Raw genomic sequence first — 21,050 nt, 5'->3', positions numbered from 1 at the left:
GTTTTAGAATTTTGGTCAACCAAAGAACAGCTGAGCAATTCTCTTCTTGAGCCAAGCATGAACAAAATTCACAGAGAGAGAGAATTCGGAAGCCCTGGGGTCAAAGAAGGATTTTTCTCCTGCTGTGTTCTACACCATGGGAGGGAAGAATTGGGACAAATATTCAGTACTCAATAGGAATAAATAACTCCCTTGTTGAATTCTCTCATTTGTTCTCTCTTTAGCTCCTGTTTTCCTCCTTATACTTACTCACTCACGATCATCATCAATAATTAACCTTAACAAATTAGTATTGATCGAGAGCTCCCTGTGTACAGCTCCTTGTACAGGGCTTTGAAGGACACTGTCCAGGAGAGGCGGTGGGCTGGGCTCCTCTCAGTATGTTTGATTCTAAAGTCAAGGCAACCTCCTGCTCACATCTTGCTCCCTACCTGGAAAGGTAGACAAACTTGGAATTTTTCTCCCTGGCTACGGAAACTATTTGAAAAGAGGTTGTTTGAATTGCATCATTACGACAAATTGGACTAATTTGGAAAAGGAAGTTGTCCCAGTGGATGGGAATGAGAGAGGGGAGAAGGTTAGAAGAAGAATCATAGCTAAACAGGAAAGAAGAAAGGTTTAGACAAGGTAAGTCTCATTGTCCCCCAAGGGCATCAGCAACATAGAAGATCTTCAAGGTAAGGTTATTCCACTTTCCCAGTTCTCCTCCTAACCCCTCCTGATTGAAATCAAGAGAAAATTTCAAGACTTTTTTCCGCTATAGAGGTATTGATCGTGTCAAAGGATTATCAGTGGGGTTTTTATTACAGATCACCAACTCCCAAAACTTCTGGCATTCCCCTATCTTAGATCTTAGGGAAGGGCTACCAGGAAAGCAACATGGCTCAGGGATCATCACCACCCCAACTTCCATCCTCCTGTTCTGAGCTCACTGGATGGCCTGAATTAACTCACAGCCAGAGAGGAAATGGAGAAATTGTTCTCTATCAGTAAAATGCTGATAGGAAAATGATGAAAAGATGAAATAACTTAATGAGAAAATTGATTTCTCATTAATACAGAACTCCATTTGAGTCAAAGTTGGCCATATCTGGAACCTGGACCTCCATTCTAAAAGGACATTTGAGGTCACCTCTCACAAGTTTTTAAAAAGCTCACTTTTTAAAAAAACTTCTCCCAGTTTTTTTGTGTATGACCTTCTGCTCATATACAAAAGTATCTTCCTAATGTCTCATTTTGAACTAGGAATGAAGAGGAGACCTAAATAAAGAATGACCTAAGAGTTTTACTCTTGCTCCAACTAGGGAAGTTTCTGGAATGTAAATTTCTTATGAGTCAGAAATTATTCCTGAAGGTTCTGCTAAGCTCTCTTTAACTCTCCATAACCCACACATGGTTAAAACATAGAGTGAAACAAACAACTAATAATATACCAAAAAAAAAAAAAAACCCAAAACAAAAAAAGATATATCTTTGTATGTTAGAATAAGAGAGAGATGTTGCACAGTATTATTTAAATAAAAATGAATGGTTTTAAACGGTTAGATAGTTAATACAAGTTATACAGAACTAACTAATGGTGATGAAAGGTATTTGGTAAAAAGCCAAATTTTCCATTTTGACAGATCTGCCAGTTCTTTAGAGAACCAAATGCCCAAATCCCACACAGAAAGCTGTTTCTTGAAGGAAATATAGTATCACCCACTTTTTTTGAGCCACTTGAAATCATATCACACAGACTCCTGAGGAAACATACATGATGTAGTTTCTTGCTTGAGCAACTTAGGGCTGGAGATCGTGTCCTCTTGTGTCTCTGCTTCGCACAGTGCTAGGCTAAGTGGTCCCTAACAAGATCTAGGCATTTAAATCAAAACACTTACTCTGCTGATGGAGAAGACCATGCCAGGCGTGCCAGAACAGACACCCATAAAGCAATGCCGGAACTGCCAATAGAAAAGGTGTTCACAGATGAAGGTGATAAGGCTGAGAGCCATGGCCGCGCCCAACATGTAGAAGACCCCAGCCATGTTGTCAATGTCCAGCTGGCTGCTCATGACCTCGTTCTTCTCATTGTGACAAATGCCAGTGAGCCAGAGAGCTTCCAGTTCTTCCATTTCCCCTGGGGACAGGACAGAGAAGGAAAACAGATAAAAAGAGGAGACAGGAAAGGAGTAGAGAAAAGGGGAAAAAAAAGGGTATTGAGCAAGAAAGAGAAAAAAACATGAGAGCAAAAAAGAGAGACAAAAAGAAATGAATAAAGTTGTATTGAGCAAGAAAGAGAAACAAGAGAAAGAGACAAAGAGGAAATGAATAAAGTTAACATTAATCTTATTAACACCATTATATATTAATTCAGCAATGTACTCAGTGAACATTCATTTAAAACTTCATGTCAGTAATGCAGATGGTACAAACACATGAGACGTCACTCCTGTTCTCCATTATCTAGCCAGTATAAATTGGCATATAAATAATCATAATGACAAGCTATCTGCAGGTAACAAGAGTTCAAAGTGGTGACAGTAATTCTGTGGATGGCATGGCCAGTAGGTTTTCGTGAAGTAAGTAGGAGTTGGAGGTGGGCATGTTGGATGGATGAATTTTAATTTACATTGTACAAAAAGGCACTCCAGGCAGCAGGAATAGCATGATCAGTGGGAAAACACAAGGCTTGTTTAGGGAAAGGCATGCAGAACAGTTCAAACAGAATAATAGTAGGTGAAAGAAGCTGAATAAAAAAGATTGATGCAAGAGTGCTGAAGACCTGAGTATCAGATTAAGCATTCTGCACTTTATAATAGACAGTGGGGAATAACATAATCAAATGAGTGATTCAGAGAATTGCTCTTAAAATTGTGCAAAGCTAATTGGGTAGGGAGAAAAGAGGCAGAAAGAGATGGGCAGAGAGATTGATTTGATTCCCTAGTGCTCCTCGGATTTACCGATCTCTTGTTGAAGCAAATAAAGAGCAAAGAGGAGTAAGCTTAGGTAAAATAAGACCCCCAAATTGAGTTGCCTCCTTTACACATTGTTTAAGGGAGCTTTGATTACTTTAATTCATGTCAGATTTCAGTGATCTTTTTCCACTCACTAGACGCTAGGAAGTAGAAAGGAACTGGTCCATGACAAAAAGTAAAAGAAACCATGTGCCCTAGAATGCTTCTAGTTCTAGGGAAGGAAAATTCTGAAACTCTCATGAAGAAAATTGTCTATTCCAATAGTTCTAGTTTGGCTAAAACATTGAACTTTGCTTATATAATCTGACTAAAGCTTTGGCGACTTTTGCAAATCATCTCTTTCTCATGGATACAGTCTCCATTATTGTGTTTAAGTGACAGCTACAGTAAAATTATAGAAGATCTTATATCAAAGTGGCTTGGTAACACTCCAGCTAAAACATACTCCAATTTTCAACGTTAATCACATCACTTTTCCCTCATTTATTTGATCAAACTGTGTTTCTCCTAACCAGCTTAGCAGACAACTTCACCTGGATTCTGTAAATCCACCTGTGGTCTTCTGCTTCTGATCTCATCCTTAACAGCAAAGCCTCCGCAAATATAACTGAGATAGCCACTTGGCTGAAGGCTAGTGACGCCAAGTAGAGTCTGGCTGCTGATCCATCACTGAGTTAGTTTCTGTGACGCTAACAGAAAGAGTAGGTTCTTTGTACAATAAAGTGAAGAGGGATGCGGAAGACAGGAATATAACAAAACAGAAGATCTTTTTCAGTTCAAGTTGGTGGCTCAGTCTGCTGTCAGGATGATCCTGGGGAGTGGCTGATGGTGTCTGCCTATGAGGACCCTAGCCCTGACTCCTGCCTCTTCCACCTGAAAGAGCAAGATGGGAGAAAGGGAAGAATGAAGAGATGGCTGCAAGTTTATAGGTCCAGAGGTAGGGCAGAAAAATAAAGAGCAGAGACCTTCCACAGTCCCATCTATTGTTTTGGTCACATGTGAGATGATTGGATGAAACATCTAATGTCAGTTCTACTTTATCCCTGAAGGTTTGACTGTATCTGCAACCCAAAAACAAACCTCCTTGACAAACTGCTTCAATATTCTCCCTGCCATCTTTCACATTATTATGGGGTGAAAGATGTTATAGCATCCCCCGTGAAATATGTATGTTGAAGTCCTAACACCCAATACCTTGGGATGTGACTTTATTTGGAAATAGAGTTACTGCAAACATAATTAAGCTGAGCTCATACCAGAGTAGGGTGAGACCCTAATTTAATATGACTGGCATTCTTAAGAAAAATGGAAATTCAGACACAGACATATGCAAAGGGAAAACATGCACACTGGTTAGATGCCATGTGAACATGAATCAGAAGTTCGGGGACCTTCTGCTTCTCCAAGATAAGGAACACCACAGATTATCAGCAAACCACCAGATACTATGAGAGAAGCAGGAAACAGATTCTCCCTTGCAGACCCCAGAAGAGAATGACCCTGCTGTAACTGTGATTTCAGATGTCTCGTCTCTGGAACTGTGAGACAACACAGTTCCATTGTTTAAGCCACTCAGTGCAAGGCACTTTGTTATAGCAGCAATAGGAAACCAACATGTACCCAAAAACCTCAGAATATACTGTGAAATGCTTTTCTGGAAATGCACAGGTTAAAGAAATGGAGGAAAAGAAAAGGTGGTTGTTTTGGACTGGCCATCCGTAGAGGACAAATGGGCACTTTTCCTTTCTTGAACTCACCATCACCAAAGAGCTGCAGGATAGCAAGGTCCACCTGGCGCTTCCACCCAGAATCTTTTTGGATGGCAATGCCATAGCCAGTGGAAGCAAAGACCTTCCCACTGCCAATGGTCACCAGCTTGCAGCCTTCATCTCTGCCTGCCATGTAGTTCAGCACTGCTGCATCATAGATGAAGGCATCCAGTTTCCTGCACAGGAAAAAAGCAAACAAATCCAATGGAGGAATTTTAGAACAAAACTACCTATGGGGCCATTAATATGAAGCAGTAGGGTTCCAGAAAACTATGTGGAGAATTGGTTCAAAGTAAGGTTTAAGTTGGAACGCTGCCAGAATCTAAAGCCTAAATCCCAGGCTGTTCTTTATGTGATTTCGGGTTGAAAGGAGGAGTTCTTTTCCTCCCACTGGGAATGATGAGAATGTAAGTTGGGCCTGAAGCCAACTCATAAACTGTGTCTGAAAAGAAGAAGGAGTAAAAAGGGATCAATAAAAATAATAACAGAAATAATGAAAAGTAACCACCGCAACGAGCAACAAATAGCATGGGGTTAGATTTATATAACATTTTTCATTTCTCAGTTCATTACAGTCTGGAGTGGGGATAAGTGTAGGTGTTTGTGTTTCAATAGATGTGCAATGCTATTTTTGTGGTCAGAAAAGTTCCAATATTCTGTCGTGCAGCACAAGGATAGAGGTGAGGGGTTGAGGTGCTGGCAGTTCAGGCTTGTGTAAGAGCAGATGAGTGAAACTACAAGAGAAGGCAACATACAGAAGAATTCAGATCTCTCAAATATATAAATTACAGCATATAGTTCCTAAACATATGAGAACCTCATTTTATGTATTTCTCCCTTTGCAAGGGAGAAATACATAAAGGGAGTAAGACCAGGAGTAGGGCAGGAAGGCATAAATCAATATTTAAAACCAACATTTAAACATATCAAAGGTAGAGGAAGAAATTTAGATATAGCCATACAGGTAATAGAGAGATCTGCAAGAAAGAAAAGCAACACCATTATTTCCTTCATTTTTATTAAGTAACTTTGTTAGGTACCCTATAGAAAGGGACACACCAAAAAACCAAAGCCCTGATATGAATGAGAATGGTGGGTGTAGCAGGGGTTAGGCTATCCAAAGCGGTCCTACCTTCAAGCTCAAATCCCATCTTCTGAAATCTTCTGTGACTGTATTTATGGTGATAAAACAGAATCTAACAGTATTTTAAGTAACCATGTATCTAGGTGCCTTTTCCAGTCCTAGAGCTACAAGGGTATTGAGAAGAGGTCCAAGTGCTGTTAGTCATCACACAACAAAGAAAACCAGCTATAAGACTCTTTGACCTCCAAATCCCAACATCTATAATGCTCCATTATCCATCATCTTCCACAGCTGTGGTGTATGGAGGCCAAATGAACAAAGGGACCAGTGTGGCTGGGACTGTGCAAGCCAACACGTGTGTAGGTCACGAACTCCTTTTAATGAACAAACATTCCCTAGAGGACAGACTATGTTAACACAAGCTGGTACTGGAGATCAGTCAACACATTCTCACTGTTAGTTATCTAAAAACATTTTCACTTTCCCTTTTTATTTCTCCCTTGTCCATGAGATACCAGAGCCACAATTTTCACCTCTTAGACAACAGGTCTTTATTTCATACACACCACAAATACCTTATCCTTGACTCTACCCTCCTACTTCTACATTCATTTCATGGTTACATTAGTGCAACTAGAAAATAATTTGCAAATTATATATATATATATATACATATATATATATGTAATTAATAGCATAGGAATCTTTGTACATTGATTTAAATGATACAATCAAATTTAACTCTGAAATACTTAAAGAGCAAATGAAGTCTTCTTTAACATTTTATGATACCAAGCATGGCATACCTAGTACATGTGATTCAATAGTATGCTTAATAAACGGGAGAAACAGATCAAGGGTTCTGAGCTTGGAAGCAATTCTTACCCTGTTTTCAGGGAGAGCAATGCATCATCTACACCCCTCTGGTTGAACTTTCCCATGTAGGCATGCATTTCTGCATAGTTATTGCGAATATTTCTCTCTGTGCTGCCGTTGGGCACCGTCCCAAAGCGGAAAGGGGGTGAGAAGTCATTAGGTCTCTGAAACTGGAGAGAGAAAAACAGATAGAGACAGAGAGGGAGATGGAGAGAGAAAGAAAAGTCATTTTAGAAAATGTGAAGAGACATTAAGTTAGCATTAGTGGATTTATAATGGAAGAGACCCAACTATAATTCACCAAATACATTGGCCCTCAGTCAGGAGCAGCAATTGAGATCTGAAAGCAGACTTCCATTCAATTCAATTTAGTGCATACTGTTGAGAGATTTCTATTTGCCTAACTCTGACTTTAATCTGTAACCCTTCTGTGTTCTTTTTATGTATACTACACAGTACCAGTGTTGATGGGCCCAAGGAATGCGCTGGCAGCTTAACTACAGTGGACGAATCACCTTGATTTCTAAAAATTACGTAAAATCTGTATTCAGATCTCTTAATTTAAAGGCCAAGGTACACTGTCATTGCACTATTATGTCCATAGGGCCTTAGTGAGATGAGCTATGTGGTACTTCTAAAGATAATTTGTTGAGTATCAAATATGTTTTGCTAAGAAATGTTCTTTTGACCTCCCCTGATGCACTCAAAGCTCATATTTATCCCACATGAGTTGTAGGATAAACTGTACAATCAAAGACAATTTTAATTATGTTTCTTTTCTTGCTTGAGAACTGAGAGGGCATCTCCAGTGCCTATTATAATAAAGTGAAACCTCTTAGATTTTCATCCCTGTGACATCAGCTTTATTTCTGGCTATCACCCTGCAATGCATAAGTCTTTATGTTGCTTCCTGAACATGAAATTTGTTCGTTTGTATCTTCATGGCCTCATATAGTCCATCCCCTCAGTGCAAACTCATCTGTTCCTCTAGGCCAATTTTTATCCTTCATTTCAAAATAAAACTCAAAACAATTTCTTCAAGAAATCTTTTGTGAATTCTTTCTTCCATCAGGTCTACCCAAAAGTGACCCATCAGAACCTGTTATTCTTTGTTTAGATCACCGTAATCCTACACATGCAATTACTTCCTAAATGTGCTAGTCTCTGATGTCAGCATTAAGAGTTTAAACTCTAGATTGAAACAGATATGGATTGAAGACCAGCTCTGCAACTTACCACTGTGTGACCTTGGGCAAGTGGCATAAACTCTCTGTGCATCATGTCCTCATTTGTAAGAGGGAGATGATAATGCCTAGTTTTCAAGATTGTTATGAAGATTAATATAATGCATAAGAAGTGCTTGGCACAGCACCTGGTACACAGTAAGTACTCAAATATTCTCATATACTATTTTTAATTTGTATCTATATTCTGCATTTCCTAGTAAACTGACTCTCGAAGCTTCTTATTGCATTACGACAGTAATGATCATTGTAGCTGTGCTGTGCTTTGGCATCGGAAAGACAATGAAGATATACGAAGTCCTCTTGGTTTCAAGTAGTTGTACCATTTACTTTGGAGATATATTTGAAAATCTAACCTGCCAACTCAGGAGAACTCTGAAGCTTTGGAATTGCCTAGGCTTAGAAGCAATTTTTTTTCCTTCTTAGAACATGGAAGTTTCATGGGCCACAAAATGTCTCAGCGCCAGGGGCCATAAATGCCATCTTAAGTGGTCAGTGCTGGCCATGGTTAAAAGGAGAGGCATGCAGTGGTGTTAGGCAATCTGTGATGCATCAAACTACTACTACTTCCTGACTGAGAAAGCTCATCACAGTGCTTTTTGCCATTACGAGTTTTTGATTATTTTGAAAGGGGTTGTAATTTTTAAGTGGATAAAGACACTACAAAAGAGTAAGAAAAATCTAGAGCCAAATGGGCCACTCAAGGTTAACTGGCCCAAGCCTTTCATTTTACAAATGATAAAACTGAAACCCAAAGAAGATAAGTAATTTGCTCCACATCACACAGTGGCAGTGATAGCTAACAGATCAGAGCTAAATTTGCCTAATTAATAGTCACTCCTCACTGTCCCCCAGCAGATAGCAAGCTTAAAGTCAACAGGGATATGCTTTATTGGAAGAGACAGGCACCAGAATGCTTTGCATATCACTATCAAATACAACAGTTTTAGATGTTTGAAGAAAAATATTCCTCAAATCAAAAGTAGAGTAAATAACTATGGTAGACAGCAATACAACTAATTAACTAACTCTCTTTAATCAGTAATTCCCCACAATACTACGGCAATGACAACTGATGTTTATAATGACTAAGGTACTCTAAGGCCCAACGTATTTTCTGACACATCAATGAAAATTGCAACCATGTCCAATACAATTCCAGTATAAATGATTATACTTTAATTCTTCTGAAAAATGGCAATCCATGCAAGGTATATACAACAATTTTATGTTAACTAAATGGAATCCAATGCTCAGAGTGCCTCACTTCCTGATGAAGCTACATTATAGGCAGTTTTCATATAGTTCTTTATATAGTAATTTTTAAATTATTTTTAGATTTCTAAATCCTGTTTTATAATTGTATCCCTGAATAAATAAAAGCTAAAGAAATGATATAGGGTCTAGAATGACCAGGATAACTTTGAAAATGAAAAAAAAAGTTAAAAGACTTACACTACCTGACTTAACGAGTCATTATAAAGCTACAGTAATCATGACAGTGTGGCATTAGCACAGAGTCACGTCACTGGAACAGGATAGAGGGCCCACTAACACAGCCACACGTATGTGGTGCAAAGGCCATTCAGTGGAGATAGGATGGCCTTTAACAAATGGTGCTGGAATAATTAGATATCTGTTTGCTAAAAAGGAACTTCATTTCATACCTCATAAGATAGACAGAACTTAAAGTGGATCATATATCTTAAATGTAAATACTAGAATTATAAAATGTATAGAAAATATAGGATAAAATATTTGTAATCTTGAGTTAAGAGATTTCTTAGCTACAACACCAAAAGCACAATCCACCAAAAAATAAGGTAAGTGATAAATTGGAGTTCATCAAAATTAAGAACTTCTTTTTGAAAGATACAGTTAAAAAAGATAAGCCACCAACTGGGAGGAAGTATTGGAAAATAAATTAAAGCTATTAAACTAAAGGAATTAGATAATAATATAACAAGGCCTATATAGTTAAGGCATCCTTCAAAAGAAAATAATCAGGTCTGGTGCAGTGGCTCATGCCTATAATCACAGAACTTTGGAAGGACAAAGTGGGTGGATCGCTTGAGCTCAGGAGTTTGAGACCAGCCTGGGCAACATGGTGAAACCCCCGTCTCTACCAAAAACACAAAAATTAGCCATATGTGGTGGCATGAACCTATAGTCCCAGCTACTTGGGAGGCTGATGTAGGAGGATTGCTTGAGCCCAGGAGATGGAGGTTGCAGTGAGCCGAGATTGTGCCACTGCACTTCAGCCTAGGTGACAGAACAAGAAGCTGTCTCAAAAAAAAAAAAAAAAAAAAAAAAAAAAAAAAAAATTAATAATAATCAGAGAAACCAAGCAGTCAGTATTGGGAAGAATGGTGAAGTGCTGGTCTTAGAGTCAGAGAATTTGGATTTCAGCTTTGTCTCAGGCCAGCTGCATGAACACGGGCAAGTTACTTAAATTTATAGATCCATCCTCTTTTCTGGAAATACTATTTTAATGAATAAGATAATATGTAAAAAAATATATATCTGGCACATGATAGATTCTCAAAATTCTTAGTTGCTTCTGTGGGGATGAAGTTCTAGCATCTAGAATTGTCCTATGTAAGGCAATGTTCCCTAAGACTGAAAATTCTTATTCTCTAATTTGTTCCTTAAACTAGGCCAGTCTCGAGGCCAATAGGGAGAGTATATTGCCCCAGAATTAGCCAAATCAGTGAGTGTGCCTTTTCTTTAGAAAATTCTTGTCCCAGCTTGGTGAGATCTATGAAGTTTACATAAAACAGAGATTTTTTAATGCTGTCATTGAAACTTGAACTGTACTAAAATTCACAATCATGGAGAACTGATTAGGGAGGCCCAAGGGGAAGAAGTAAAAAATACCTGATGCTTCCAATAAATGCCCTTGTAATAAAACTTACCCCAAGCTGTAAGGCATTATATGGTGCTTGTTTAGCCTGAGTGACAATCAGAGCTTTCTAGGGCTTTGGGAAGAAGAAAAATTTGGCACTGTCAAGAACCAGAATGTCTTAACATTCATGGAACAGAGAGGATCCTGAAAAAAATATATTAAAAAAAAATTTAAAAGCCCAATATATCAGGGAGATCAGTAATTGAATTAAAAAACTCAGTCTGATTTCAAAGTAGGGAAATGTATACAGTACTCTTTTTTTTTTTTTTTTTTTTTTTTTTTTTTTTTTTTTTTTGAAAGAGAGTCCCACTCTGTCACTCAGGCTGTTGTGATCTTCACTCATTGCAAACTCAACCTCCCAAGCTCAGGTAATCCTCCCACTTCAGCTTCCTGAGTAGTTGGGACTACAGATGTGAGTCACCGTAACTGGCTAATTTTCACACTTTCAGTAGAGACAGGGTTTCGCCATGTTGGTCAGGTTGGTTTCCAACTCCTGGGCTCAAGTGATCCACTCTGCTCGGTCTCCCAAAGTGCTAGGATTACAAGCAAGAGCCACCACGCCGGGCCCAGTACTTCTATTAATCACCTTTAGTGATCATAGAGCTTCCTTGAATGTGGAATCTTTTTCTAGAAGTCACCCAGATTGGAATTATCAGCACATAGATTTGGATATGAAAGTAACACAGACAGGAAGGAGTCTTAGGGATCAGTCCTACTTCATAGATGAGGAAACTGAAGCCCTGAAGAGATCAAGTAAGTTGTTCAAGCCCACACAGTGTAGTGGGAGGACAAGCTGAGACTTGGCCCCCGAGTGTGGCCTTCCCTTTGCCAGCTGAACAGCCCTGCTCCTGCCTCCTACGGAGTGAAGCCACACACTGTAAGTGGGCCACATAGTGAGAGTATCCTTCCTTTTGTGGCAAATCAAATGCCAACTCCCACCCTTCCCACTGCATTTAACACAGGACTTCCAGCAATCGCTGTGAGCGTATATTTGCACAAGGGCAAAACAATGCCAGAACGTTAAGAGAACTGTAATCTTATTTGATCCTCTTGGAGAGCAGCAGGGAATCAGAATGCAGCCCTCTGAGCTGCTCGATCATCTCAGCCTCCATCTTAATGACCTCAAAGTGAATTAGTCTTGGCAACCATACAAGGAGAAAGGTGCTCGAGGGCCTGGAGTCAAGGCCCACACCCAGAGATGAGCAGACGCTAGAGCCCTGGGCTGTTTTGGCTGCCACCTTCCCAATAGAGAGCTTCTCATCCAGCCTGCTGCAGAGAGAGCAAGTCAGGGAAGTTCGAGTCTGGTCCATTTAAAAAATGGTTAAATAAATATATAAATTGATTTTCTTAGGTATTAGGCACTGTAAGTCATTAATAATTGCCACTCTTATTCAATACCTATGACTGTACTGGGTATAAATTACATTGTCTCTTTTAACTATAATAATTAAAATGCATCCATTTATTTGGCAAATATTTGACAAGCATCTATTAGCGCAGCAGACTGTATTAGGAACAGAGATACAAAGACGAAAAAAAAAAGATCCAGTTTTCAAGGAGTTTGCATTACAGAGAGTTAGAAACAAACAGTTTTTCATTCATTCACTTTTTCATTTCATTTACTCATTTCATTCATTTACGTAAGCATTCAGCAAGTATTTGTTGGTGTTTATTGTGTACAGAGGAGATGCTGGGTGCTGAGAATGCAGTAATAAGAGTATGATCTTGCCTTCACTAAGTCCACATTGTAAAGAAGAGAGACAAATATTAAGCCTGTTTTTAAATTAATTTCTAAACAATCTTTGTGGGGATGGGGTCTCTCCATGTTGCAAAGGTTGGTATTGAGCTCCCAGCCTCAAGCCCTCCTCCCACCTCATCCTTCCATGTGGGTGACTAAAGTCAGCCACAAATTATTTGCCACTTTATGAAAAAGAGGTCAATTGTCCCCTCCCCACCTGGATTCTGAGCTGGCCTAGATGACTTGCTCAACCAGTGAAAGGTGGCAGAAGTAACATTCTGGGCCTTCTGAGGCAAAGGGATAAGAAGCTTTGCAGCTTCCATTTTGGTCTTTGTAAACCTCACTCTGAGGCAATCAGTGCACCATGTCAGAAATCCAACAGCCATGAGGGCACCATGCTGGAGATCCTATCTGCAGTCCTAGCTGAGCCCTGGACTTCTAGCTATTCCAATCCAGGCACCAGGCACTATGGATTCTCCAGCCCAGCCCAGCCCAGCCACTCGCTGAATATCAGTCAATGCCACATGAGGTAGAAGAATCCCTCAGCCAAGCCCTACTCAAATATCTGACCCACAAAGCAGTAAAATACAATAAAATGGTTCTTGCTTTAAGCCCCTAAGTATTGGGCTAGTCTACTGTGTAGCACTTGGTGATGGAAACACAGATGATTTAAAATAGTGAAAATGAAGTGCTAGGAAGAAATTGAAACAGTATAAAAAGATAAAGTGATTGGTAGGAGAACAAGTTTAGACTGGCTGTCCTGAGAAGGCCTCTGAGAAGGTGGCATCTGAACTGAGACCTGAATGATAAGAAGGAACCAGGCATACAAAGACCAGGGGGGAAGTGTATCAGGCTCAGGAAACAGCAAATGCAAAGGCCCTGACATTAGGGGGACAAGGTTGGTGTGACCGGGGGCTATAAAGAATGTGGCAGGTGCCATGAGCAGCTATGCCCATACAACAGTGGCAGAACAGAACAAGGGGACTGTCTTGATGGTGTCCCAGAGCCGGTGCACTGGGGCTGACTTAACCATTTGAACAAGAGAAGCAAAGTGGTTTCTAGATAGAGGCAAGTGTCTGTTCAAAGACACAAGATGGTGAGAGAGACTGGGCATGATCAGAGTTCATGAGTAGCTTACTGTTGCCAGAGCCTAGCAGGTTTGGCCATGGTGACAGGTTGACATAGCTGAAGAGGGAAGCAGGGATCACAAAGAAAGTTGGATTCTGTGCAAAGGAGTTTAGAGTTCATAATCTAAGGGATGAGAAACAGCAGAGCTTCTGGTGTTAAGCTGCCTGATTCAGATCCCAGCTATGCCACTTGATAGCTGTGTGACCTTGATCAACTCACTTAACTTCTCTGTGCCCCAGTTTCTACATTTGTACAATGGGTTGCTAATAGCACCTACATCATAAAGTTTAAGTATTCAACCAGTCAATCTGGGCACAGTATTAGCACAGTGCCTGACTGATAAATACACTGTTAGCTATTGTTATCGGTATTATTACTATTATACCATCGTCATCATCTTCTTCATCATCGCCATTGGAGGCAACTGAGGAACTCTGCAAGAATGACAAAATTGGGCTTTTGTGTTAGGAAAAGTCCCCAGGTGCTGGTGTGCAGAACAGGTTGATAGGAGTAAGATGGAGAGAGGAGCTGAAGGGGGCCTGAGCTCTGGTGAGAGCATGGGTGCTACAGTGGGATAAGAAGGAACAGATGCATCATCAGATGTGTACCTAGACTACTAGCTAACATACAAGACCACAGAGGTGTGTGCCATTGCTATATAAATTTCCTGGAAGGCTTCTAGAAGGAGGCCAGATTGAGGCTGGCAGGGAGGATGGATTGGCTTTGGAAGGGTGGGGATGGGGGGTTAACATCAATTTACACTAGAGGAACTCTCTGCTTTAAGACTCCTCCTCCAACCTGGTTAATTTCCAGGGTGAGAATGAAGAAACATACTTGTTGAGAAGTCTCTGAGGTCCTGGTACCAGGAGAAGAGCAGGTTCTGAAAATGAAACCAAGAATGTCCTCAATACTGATGGTGTCCAAGCAGTGGTGGTTCTGACCACCAGTCAAGGCCATCTCCTGATCAGCTGTCACCAGGTCCCAAGAAGAATAATCAGAGTCAGATCCAGCGAATGACAGCACAAAGATGAAAGCAGCTCTGCTAAAATGAAGAGGATGGAGAGGTGCTGCCTTCTTGGGTAGTTGGCTTCCCTGAAAAATGGCTCTGCTCCTTCAGTCTGTGTCCAATCAGCATATGCAGATTAGGACAAACCAGTGCTGTGACCTTGCAGAGGAGGATATTGGACATCCTGTTTGCAGGGATCCATCCATATGAGATATGGAATCTGGGGGCTTTTGTCTTCAAAGCTTGACAATCCTACACATACATATTCATTCCATTACTTCTGATTTTACATTTGCATCACAAAAAGAATCAATGCCCAAATGCCACTCAGCCCTTCCAGGCACCCAAGAGAAAAGGTGGGAAAGGCTTAGGAGATTTGAATGGCTTTGGGCTTGGGCTACTAATTATGAGGAGGTGGCAGCACATGAGAATTCTGAAGATACCACATTTTTACCTGCTCAGCACCCTCCTATTATTATTGTCATTACCCTATTTTATATTTTAATAGTACTTTTAAATTATTGACTTTTATTGTTGTCATTTTGATTGATGTGGAAGTCCATGAATTTTAACCACGTGTGGAATCTTGCAGTCACCACCGCAATCAAGACACAAAACAATTTCATTACTGAAAAAGCTCCCTGGTGCCACTGCTTTCAAGTCACACACTCCCTTTGCTCTTAACCTCCAGCCACTCTCACAGTTTTGCCTTTTCTAAAACATCATATAAATGGAATCCTATAGTAAATAACCTTTCGAGGCTGGCTTTTTTACTTATGATAATGCCATCGAGATTCATCCAGGCCTTTGCATGTATCTGTAGGTCATTCCTTTTTACTGCTGAGTAGTATTCCATTGTGTGAATGCACCAGTTGATCCATTTATCTATTGAAGGACATTTGAGTTACTTTCAGTTTTAGGTAATTATGAATAAAGCAGCTGTAAACATTCACATACAGGTTTTTGAGTGAACATGTTTTCATTTCTCTAAGGTAAATGTTCGGGGGTGGGAGTGATGGGTTATATGTCCCAAGCTCCCAAAGTCTTTTTACAACTCTTCTCTCTTAATCTTCTCAGTTTTTCCAGGAACTATCAAGCAAGTACAGCAACTGACATTATTTTCCTTAGCCCAGGGGTGTTGCAACAATCTGTGTTGCCCATCACTAAATCTTTCCATAATTGTATCCTATGGCCCAACTAGGGTGAAGGGATATGTATGCATGACTCCAGACTCTTGGCAGCCTCTGAAGAGAAGAGGAAGTAGCTGGAGGAAGCACCCTCTCTTCTCTTCTACCATGATCCCTTCCTGGACCCAATGGGAGAAGAAAAAGGTCAGCGACCACCCAAGGAGTAGACTTTCTGAGAGCATGAGCCCCTTTACCGTTCCACGGCCTGTAAGTGCTCAGGACAGATGTGAAAAGGAGGTAGTCTGGGCTTACACTGAAAAGACCATTTTGGCCAAGCACAGTGGCTCACGCCTGTAATCCCAGCACTTTGGGAAGCTGAGATGGGCACATCACCTGAGGTCAGGAGTTCAAGACCAGCCTGGCCAACTTGGCAAAACCCATCTTTACTAAAAATACAAAAATTAGCCAGATGTGGTGGTGCACACCTGTAGTCCCAGCTACTCAGGAGGCTGAGGCAGGAGGATTGCTTGAACCCAGGAGGCGGAGACTTCAGTGAACCAAGATCACACCATTGCACTCCAGCCTGGGTGACAAAGTGAGACGTTGTCTCAAAAAAAAAAAAAAAAAAGGACAATTTAGTGATAAAACAGTAAGTATACACGTAGGTTATACTTATGGGCTCAAAGGTTATGGGCTCAAAGATCTAAGTTCAAATCGGAACTTGACCACTTATTAACTGTGTGACTCAGTAAGCAAACCGCTTAGCTCTGAAACGGAATTTTAACAATGTTCCAAGAGGAGAAACAAGGTATAGCATCCCACTACAAATCCCTCATTTCAAAACATGGGGCCCGGATTGGCCCTCATAGGCCCTACCCCTAAAACAAACCTGCTGTAGATAGGGTAACAGATTAGAAAGTTAAATTTTTCACCTTCATGAAAGAATCTGGAATGGAGGTGGTAGGAATAAATAATTATTGTTATATTTCATTATAAAGTATTCACTGGAGAGAATATTGTTCGAATTCATTCAAAAGACATGGCTGAATTATGGAAACAATAACATTACAGAATGTAGTTGGAAGATACTGGTATATAGGAAAATTGCCCAAATTAACTCTGTTCTCTTCCTGGGCCCCTGATGAATCTGAGGACATTTTGCTACTGTCAGAAAGGGAGTTGGCATATAGTAAGCATCCAACACCTTAACTGTTTCTGCTCGTTTTCCTCTTATTAACATTCCTGCTATAATTACCTACAGTGGCAAACACCCTTAAGTTTACATGTGAAGAGACCTGTACTTGGACGTGAGAAGGCTGGTGAGTGGCCCTTCTCCTGGCTCCGGCTATGCTGCCATTCGAGGATGTGTCTTCACAGCTCTGGATGCTGTGCTGCTGGGGAAGGAGCTCTGTGCCTCTCTGAGCTCAGTGTGAAGCTGGGGTTCTATAACAGGCCTTAGAAGGGTGGGGCTGGTGGGGGCTGGAACTCCTCCAGGCATCGCCCTCCTGCTGGGGCCAAAACAAAAGCTTGCAGCCAATAAAATACCAGTTCTTCAGATTCCTGGAATTTAGTTAATTACCAGTTTTCCTTGCAATGATAATTTTAATGCAATAAAGCAGTCATTTCTTTTGTATTTTATAAAATTTGGATTTATGAGCCTTAATATTTCCTGAAATATTTCATAAAATCAGATAATGGCATGTTAGCTAGCTGAGGCTTGGTTCATGAGTTAACAGAGCCAAGAAAGTGAGTTTATTCCTATATTAACCTTAACATAACATAACCTGTACCTTGAGGTTTTAGGTGTTTGGCAGTCATGTGTGTGGCCATAAAATATCACATCAACAGCACACATTTAATGGGCATAAACCACATAGAAGTCACTGAGTTCTGAGATAAAATAAGGCGACAGATACTATCCCTACCGTTACAGTTTAGGTGGAAATAATGATGATAATCATATCATGCCAGCAGCAGGTAACACTTCTACAACACTATGTGTCACAGATTTACATAGAGTAACTTATTAATCCTCTCATTAACCCTATGAGGTAGGCATTATTATCCCCATTTAATGGACAGGGAAACTAATGCACAGTAATCTGAGTAAGGCCATACAGCTGGAAACTATCGGAGCAAGGATTCAAATGCATGATTCTCACATTTAACTGTAAAACACACCACAGGGCTCTATGCGAATAGAATGGATGGTTAGAAAATGTATAGACTAAGGAATCTAATGCCTGAATGAGTAGGCCTATCCAATGAGAGGTAAGGAAAGTAAGGGCTACGGAAGGTTAGAGCGAGTGAAAATCATTACAAAAGGATACGGCTGGGAGGCTGCTCAGAGCAGGCAGAGATGGAGCTGACTCCTCCAGATTGGCCAAGTTTATGCAGGCAAAGAGGTCTGGGGGAGGGCGACGGGGCAAGTGGAATGGCATGAGCAAAGAAGCACCAGGACATGAGCATGGCGTCCGCACTTACGTTGGAAGGAATGTTCAGCACCTAGATAGAAACTGTCCAATGAAGCACACTGAATGGTCAGAGTGAGGAAAGACACTGTGAATCCCACAGTGCTCAGGCGTAGCTATCATTCAGCTAAAGCAGCAAGGCTTGAAGAACAGAGAGGTTGGAGAAGGGACGTTTACCGGAAAACTACTAAGAGCCTGGACTGTTTTCAGAGGGAAAATAATAGGAGGGATAAATGAAAAACAGACATCAGAGAAGAAGCTTTGACAGAATCCAAGTCTGCCTATGTATTGAGAAGAACCAAGGAGAGGAGGTGGCGGTCAGCCTCATCCCCACCACTTCCTCTCCCACTCTCCTCCCTCCCTCACTCCTCAGCAGCCACGCTGGCCTCCCTGCAGTTGCTAAAACTCACCAGGCAAGCTCCTAACCTCCCATGCTCCTCTCTGCTCAAAAAGCCCTGGATAGCCACATATATTGACCCCTCACTAACTTCGGGCCAGACTTAATTGCCTTTTTATTTTCTGATCTTTTCCTCCTTAGAATGTGACATAATGGACACAATTTTGGTCTTTTTTGATCACTGCTGTATCTCTAGTTCCTAGAAAAGTACATGACACTTAGTAAGCTCTCAATATGAATGAATAAGTGAGTTAAAGAATAAATGAATTGCACATGCGGATATATTTATTAAAAACTACATTCAAAGTGCACCATTAGCCACTGATATATTACCATGGAACACATAATCGAGCACTAACATTCCTCAAAACTAGGGCTAGTCTAGCATCTCTGTTGAATAAGGAGTTAATATGTCCTAATGCCAATTGAGGACATTTTTCCTGGCACTTTCTCCATTTTTCCTTCACAAAATATATCAGATCTGAAATCCCGCAAGAGCTTGTCAGATTTAGGACTTGACAATGCATATGAATATTTCTTTGGCACCAAAAATGTGACAGAGTTGGAGATGATTATGATAACACAGAGACGAAGTGAAACAGAGGCATAAGGACAGAGGCATTTGAGTTTTATCCTTAAGTCATCCTGTGCATGACAGGTGGCCTTTGTTGAGCTCCTTCAACCTATTCTTACTCAAGACTGTTACAAAGAGGTGTTATTACCATCCACTGCACTCCACCTCCCAGACCAACCTGGGAGGATACAAGGGACTGTTTCAGATATTTTCTAAAAGCTGTGGGTGCTAGCAGAGAGAAATGGCCTTTAAAGAAGCTTTCAAGCAAAGGAGACAGATGGATTCACCATGGAAACTGGGATTCTGAAGTTATACCAGGAGCTCCAGCAGCTCATAAAATTTTGGAGGCGATAAAGAAGGTTACTACCAAGATTTCCACATACAAGATGCCCCAGTGAATTCAGGGTGCTCCAGTTATTAGCGTAATCACCTGAGGTTCTAATATGGTATCATCATCCTCAGAGTCATGAAACTTGCTTGGGTGGGGCAGAAATGACAAACAGCTGTGCCAGGTGGGGTCAGGGTAAGTGAGGATCCAGTGAGAAGCAAGGCGGTGGGACCAGCATGTCTCTGCCCTCTGGCCAATCAATCAGATCCATCAGTTCTAAATTGAAGCATGGAAATGCCAGCATGTGCACTCACTGTCACATTGTGACCCACTTACTGCCCAGCAGAGCTTCTTCCTTTGGTCAATACAGTCAGTCCTATGCAAAAGACACCCTGGTTTATAGAATGTCAGTGTTGGGATGCAGCCTGGTGATCCCATCACACATAATGCATCCCCTTTAGAGTTCACAATGGACCAGCGTAGGAGAGGACTCTGACAATCCTTTGGTAAAGAAACTTATTTAACCTTGACACAGCATTTCCCCAAACTTATTTTCCCATAGATTTCTTTTTTTAAAGAATGGCCACTATGTTTACCAGAACACGCACAGGCTATGAAACACTTTGAGAAATGCCAAATGAGCAACTTTCTCCCTGTACAGAGGAGGAAACAGAGGCCTGGGAAATTCAGAAGAGCCAAGGAGAGGAGACGGCATGCAAAGACCAAACAGCCATTGCCCGCACCTGTCCCAGGACCAAATACCCATCCAAAGACCAAAGAGCCATTGCCTGCACCTGTCCCAGGACCAAATACCATCCAAAGACCAAACAGCCACTGCCTGTACCTGTCCCAGGACCAAATACCATCCAAAGACCAAACAGCCATTGCCCGCACCTGTCCCAGGTCCAAATACCATCCAAAGACCAAACAGCCATTGCCTATACCTGTCCCCCTCTTGTTTTTTTCATTTAGTCTCCACCCATGTATTGGATGCCTATTCTACACCAGGGACTGCCCTTACCACTTGATAACAGGATTTGGCAGACACGTCCATGTTTCAGGCCTTTAAGACTAATGGGAGGCCAACAGACTTAAGTTGTCCTTAATGGACCTCCAATTATAATGCAAACATAATTATTATAAGGTGACTGCTACAAAAGTAAAATATTAATAACCATATTGGTTGAAAAATGAAGTTGAATTTTTCCAGTTGACTAAGGGTTAAGCTAAAAAACTTTACTTTCAACACTTTTGATGAAAATTGTTCTGAACTATAGTCATTCAAACATATTCAGTGAGCACCTGCTATGTGTCATGATACAGGGAGTTGGATGCTATACAGAAATTAAGATACAAAAGATGGTTTAGGACATTATGTTTAATAAATACTTATTCCAGGAAAATCCTAGAAACGATTGTTACTTTTAACGATTTCTTTATGCAAGC

General features: G+C 40.8%; 1 protein-coding gene across 3 annotated transcripts in view; it reads right to left on the bottom strand.

Annotated features, from left to right (window-relative positions):
• Positions 1–21,050, bottom strand: part of GRIN2B (glutamate ionotropic receptor NMDA type subunit 2B) — a 439,543-nt gene that overhangs the window by 26,130 nt on the left and 392,363 nt on the right. For all 3 annotated transcript variants that reach the window (XM_074403265.1, XM_074403266.1, XM_003934543.4), the window contains 3 exons: positions 6,696–6,856; positions 4,715–4,902; positions 1,881–2,119 (listed from right to left, as the gene is read on the bottom strand). In XM_074403265.1, the coding sequence (XP_074259366.1) occupies positions 1,881–2,119; positions 4,715–4,902; positions 6,696–6,856 (588 nt within the window). The remainder of the gene's footprint in view (positions 1–1,880; positions 2,120–4,714; positions 4,903–6,695; positions 6,857–21,050) is intronic.

The sequence above is a fragment of the Saimiri boliviensis genome, chromosome 7 (assembly GCF_048565385.1).
Source record: "Saimiri boliviensis isolate mSaiBol1 chromosome 7, mSaiBol1.pri, whole genome shotgun sequence".
In the NCBI taxonomy this organism is placed as follows: Eukaryota; Metazoa; Chordata; class Mammalia; order Primates; family Cebidae; genus Saimiri; species Saimiri boliviensis.
This window is presented reverse-complemented; position numbering and strand designations above follow the sequence as displayed.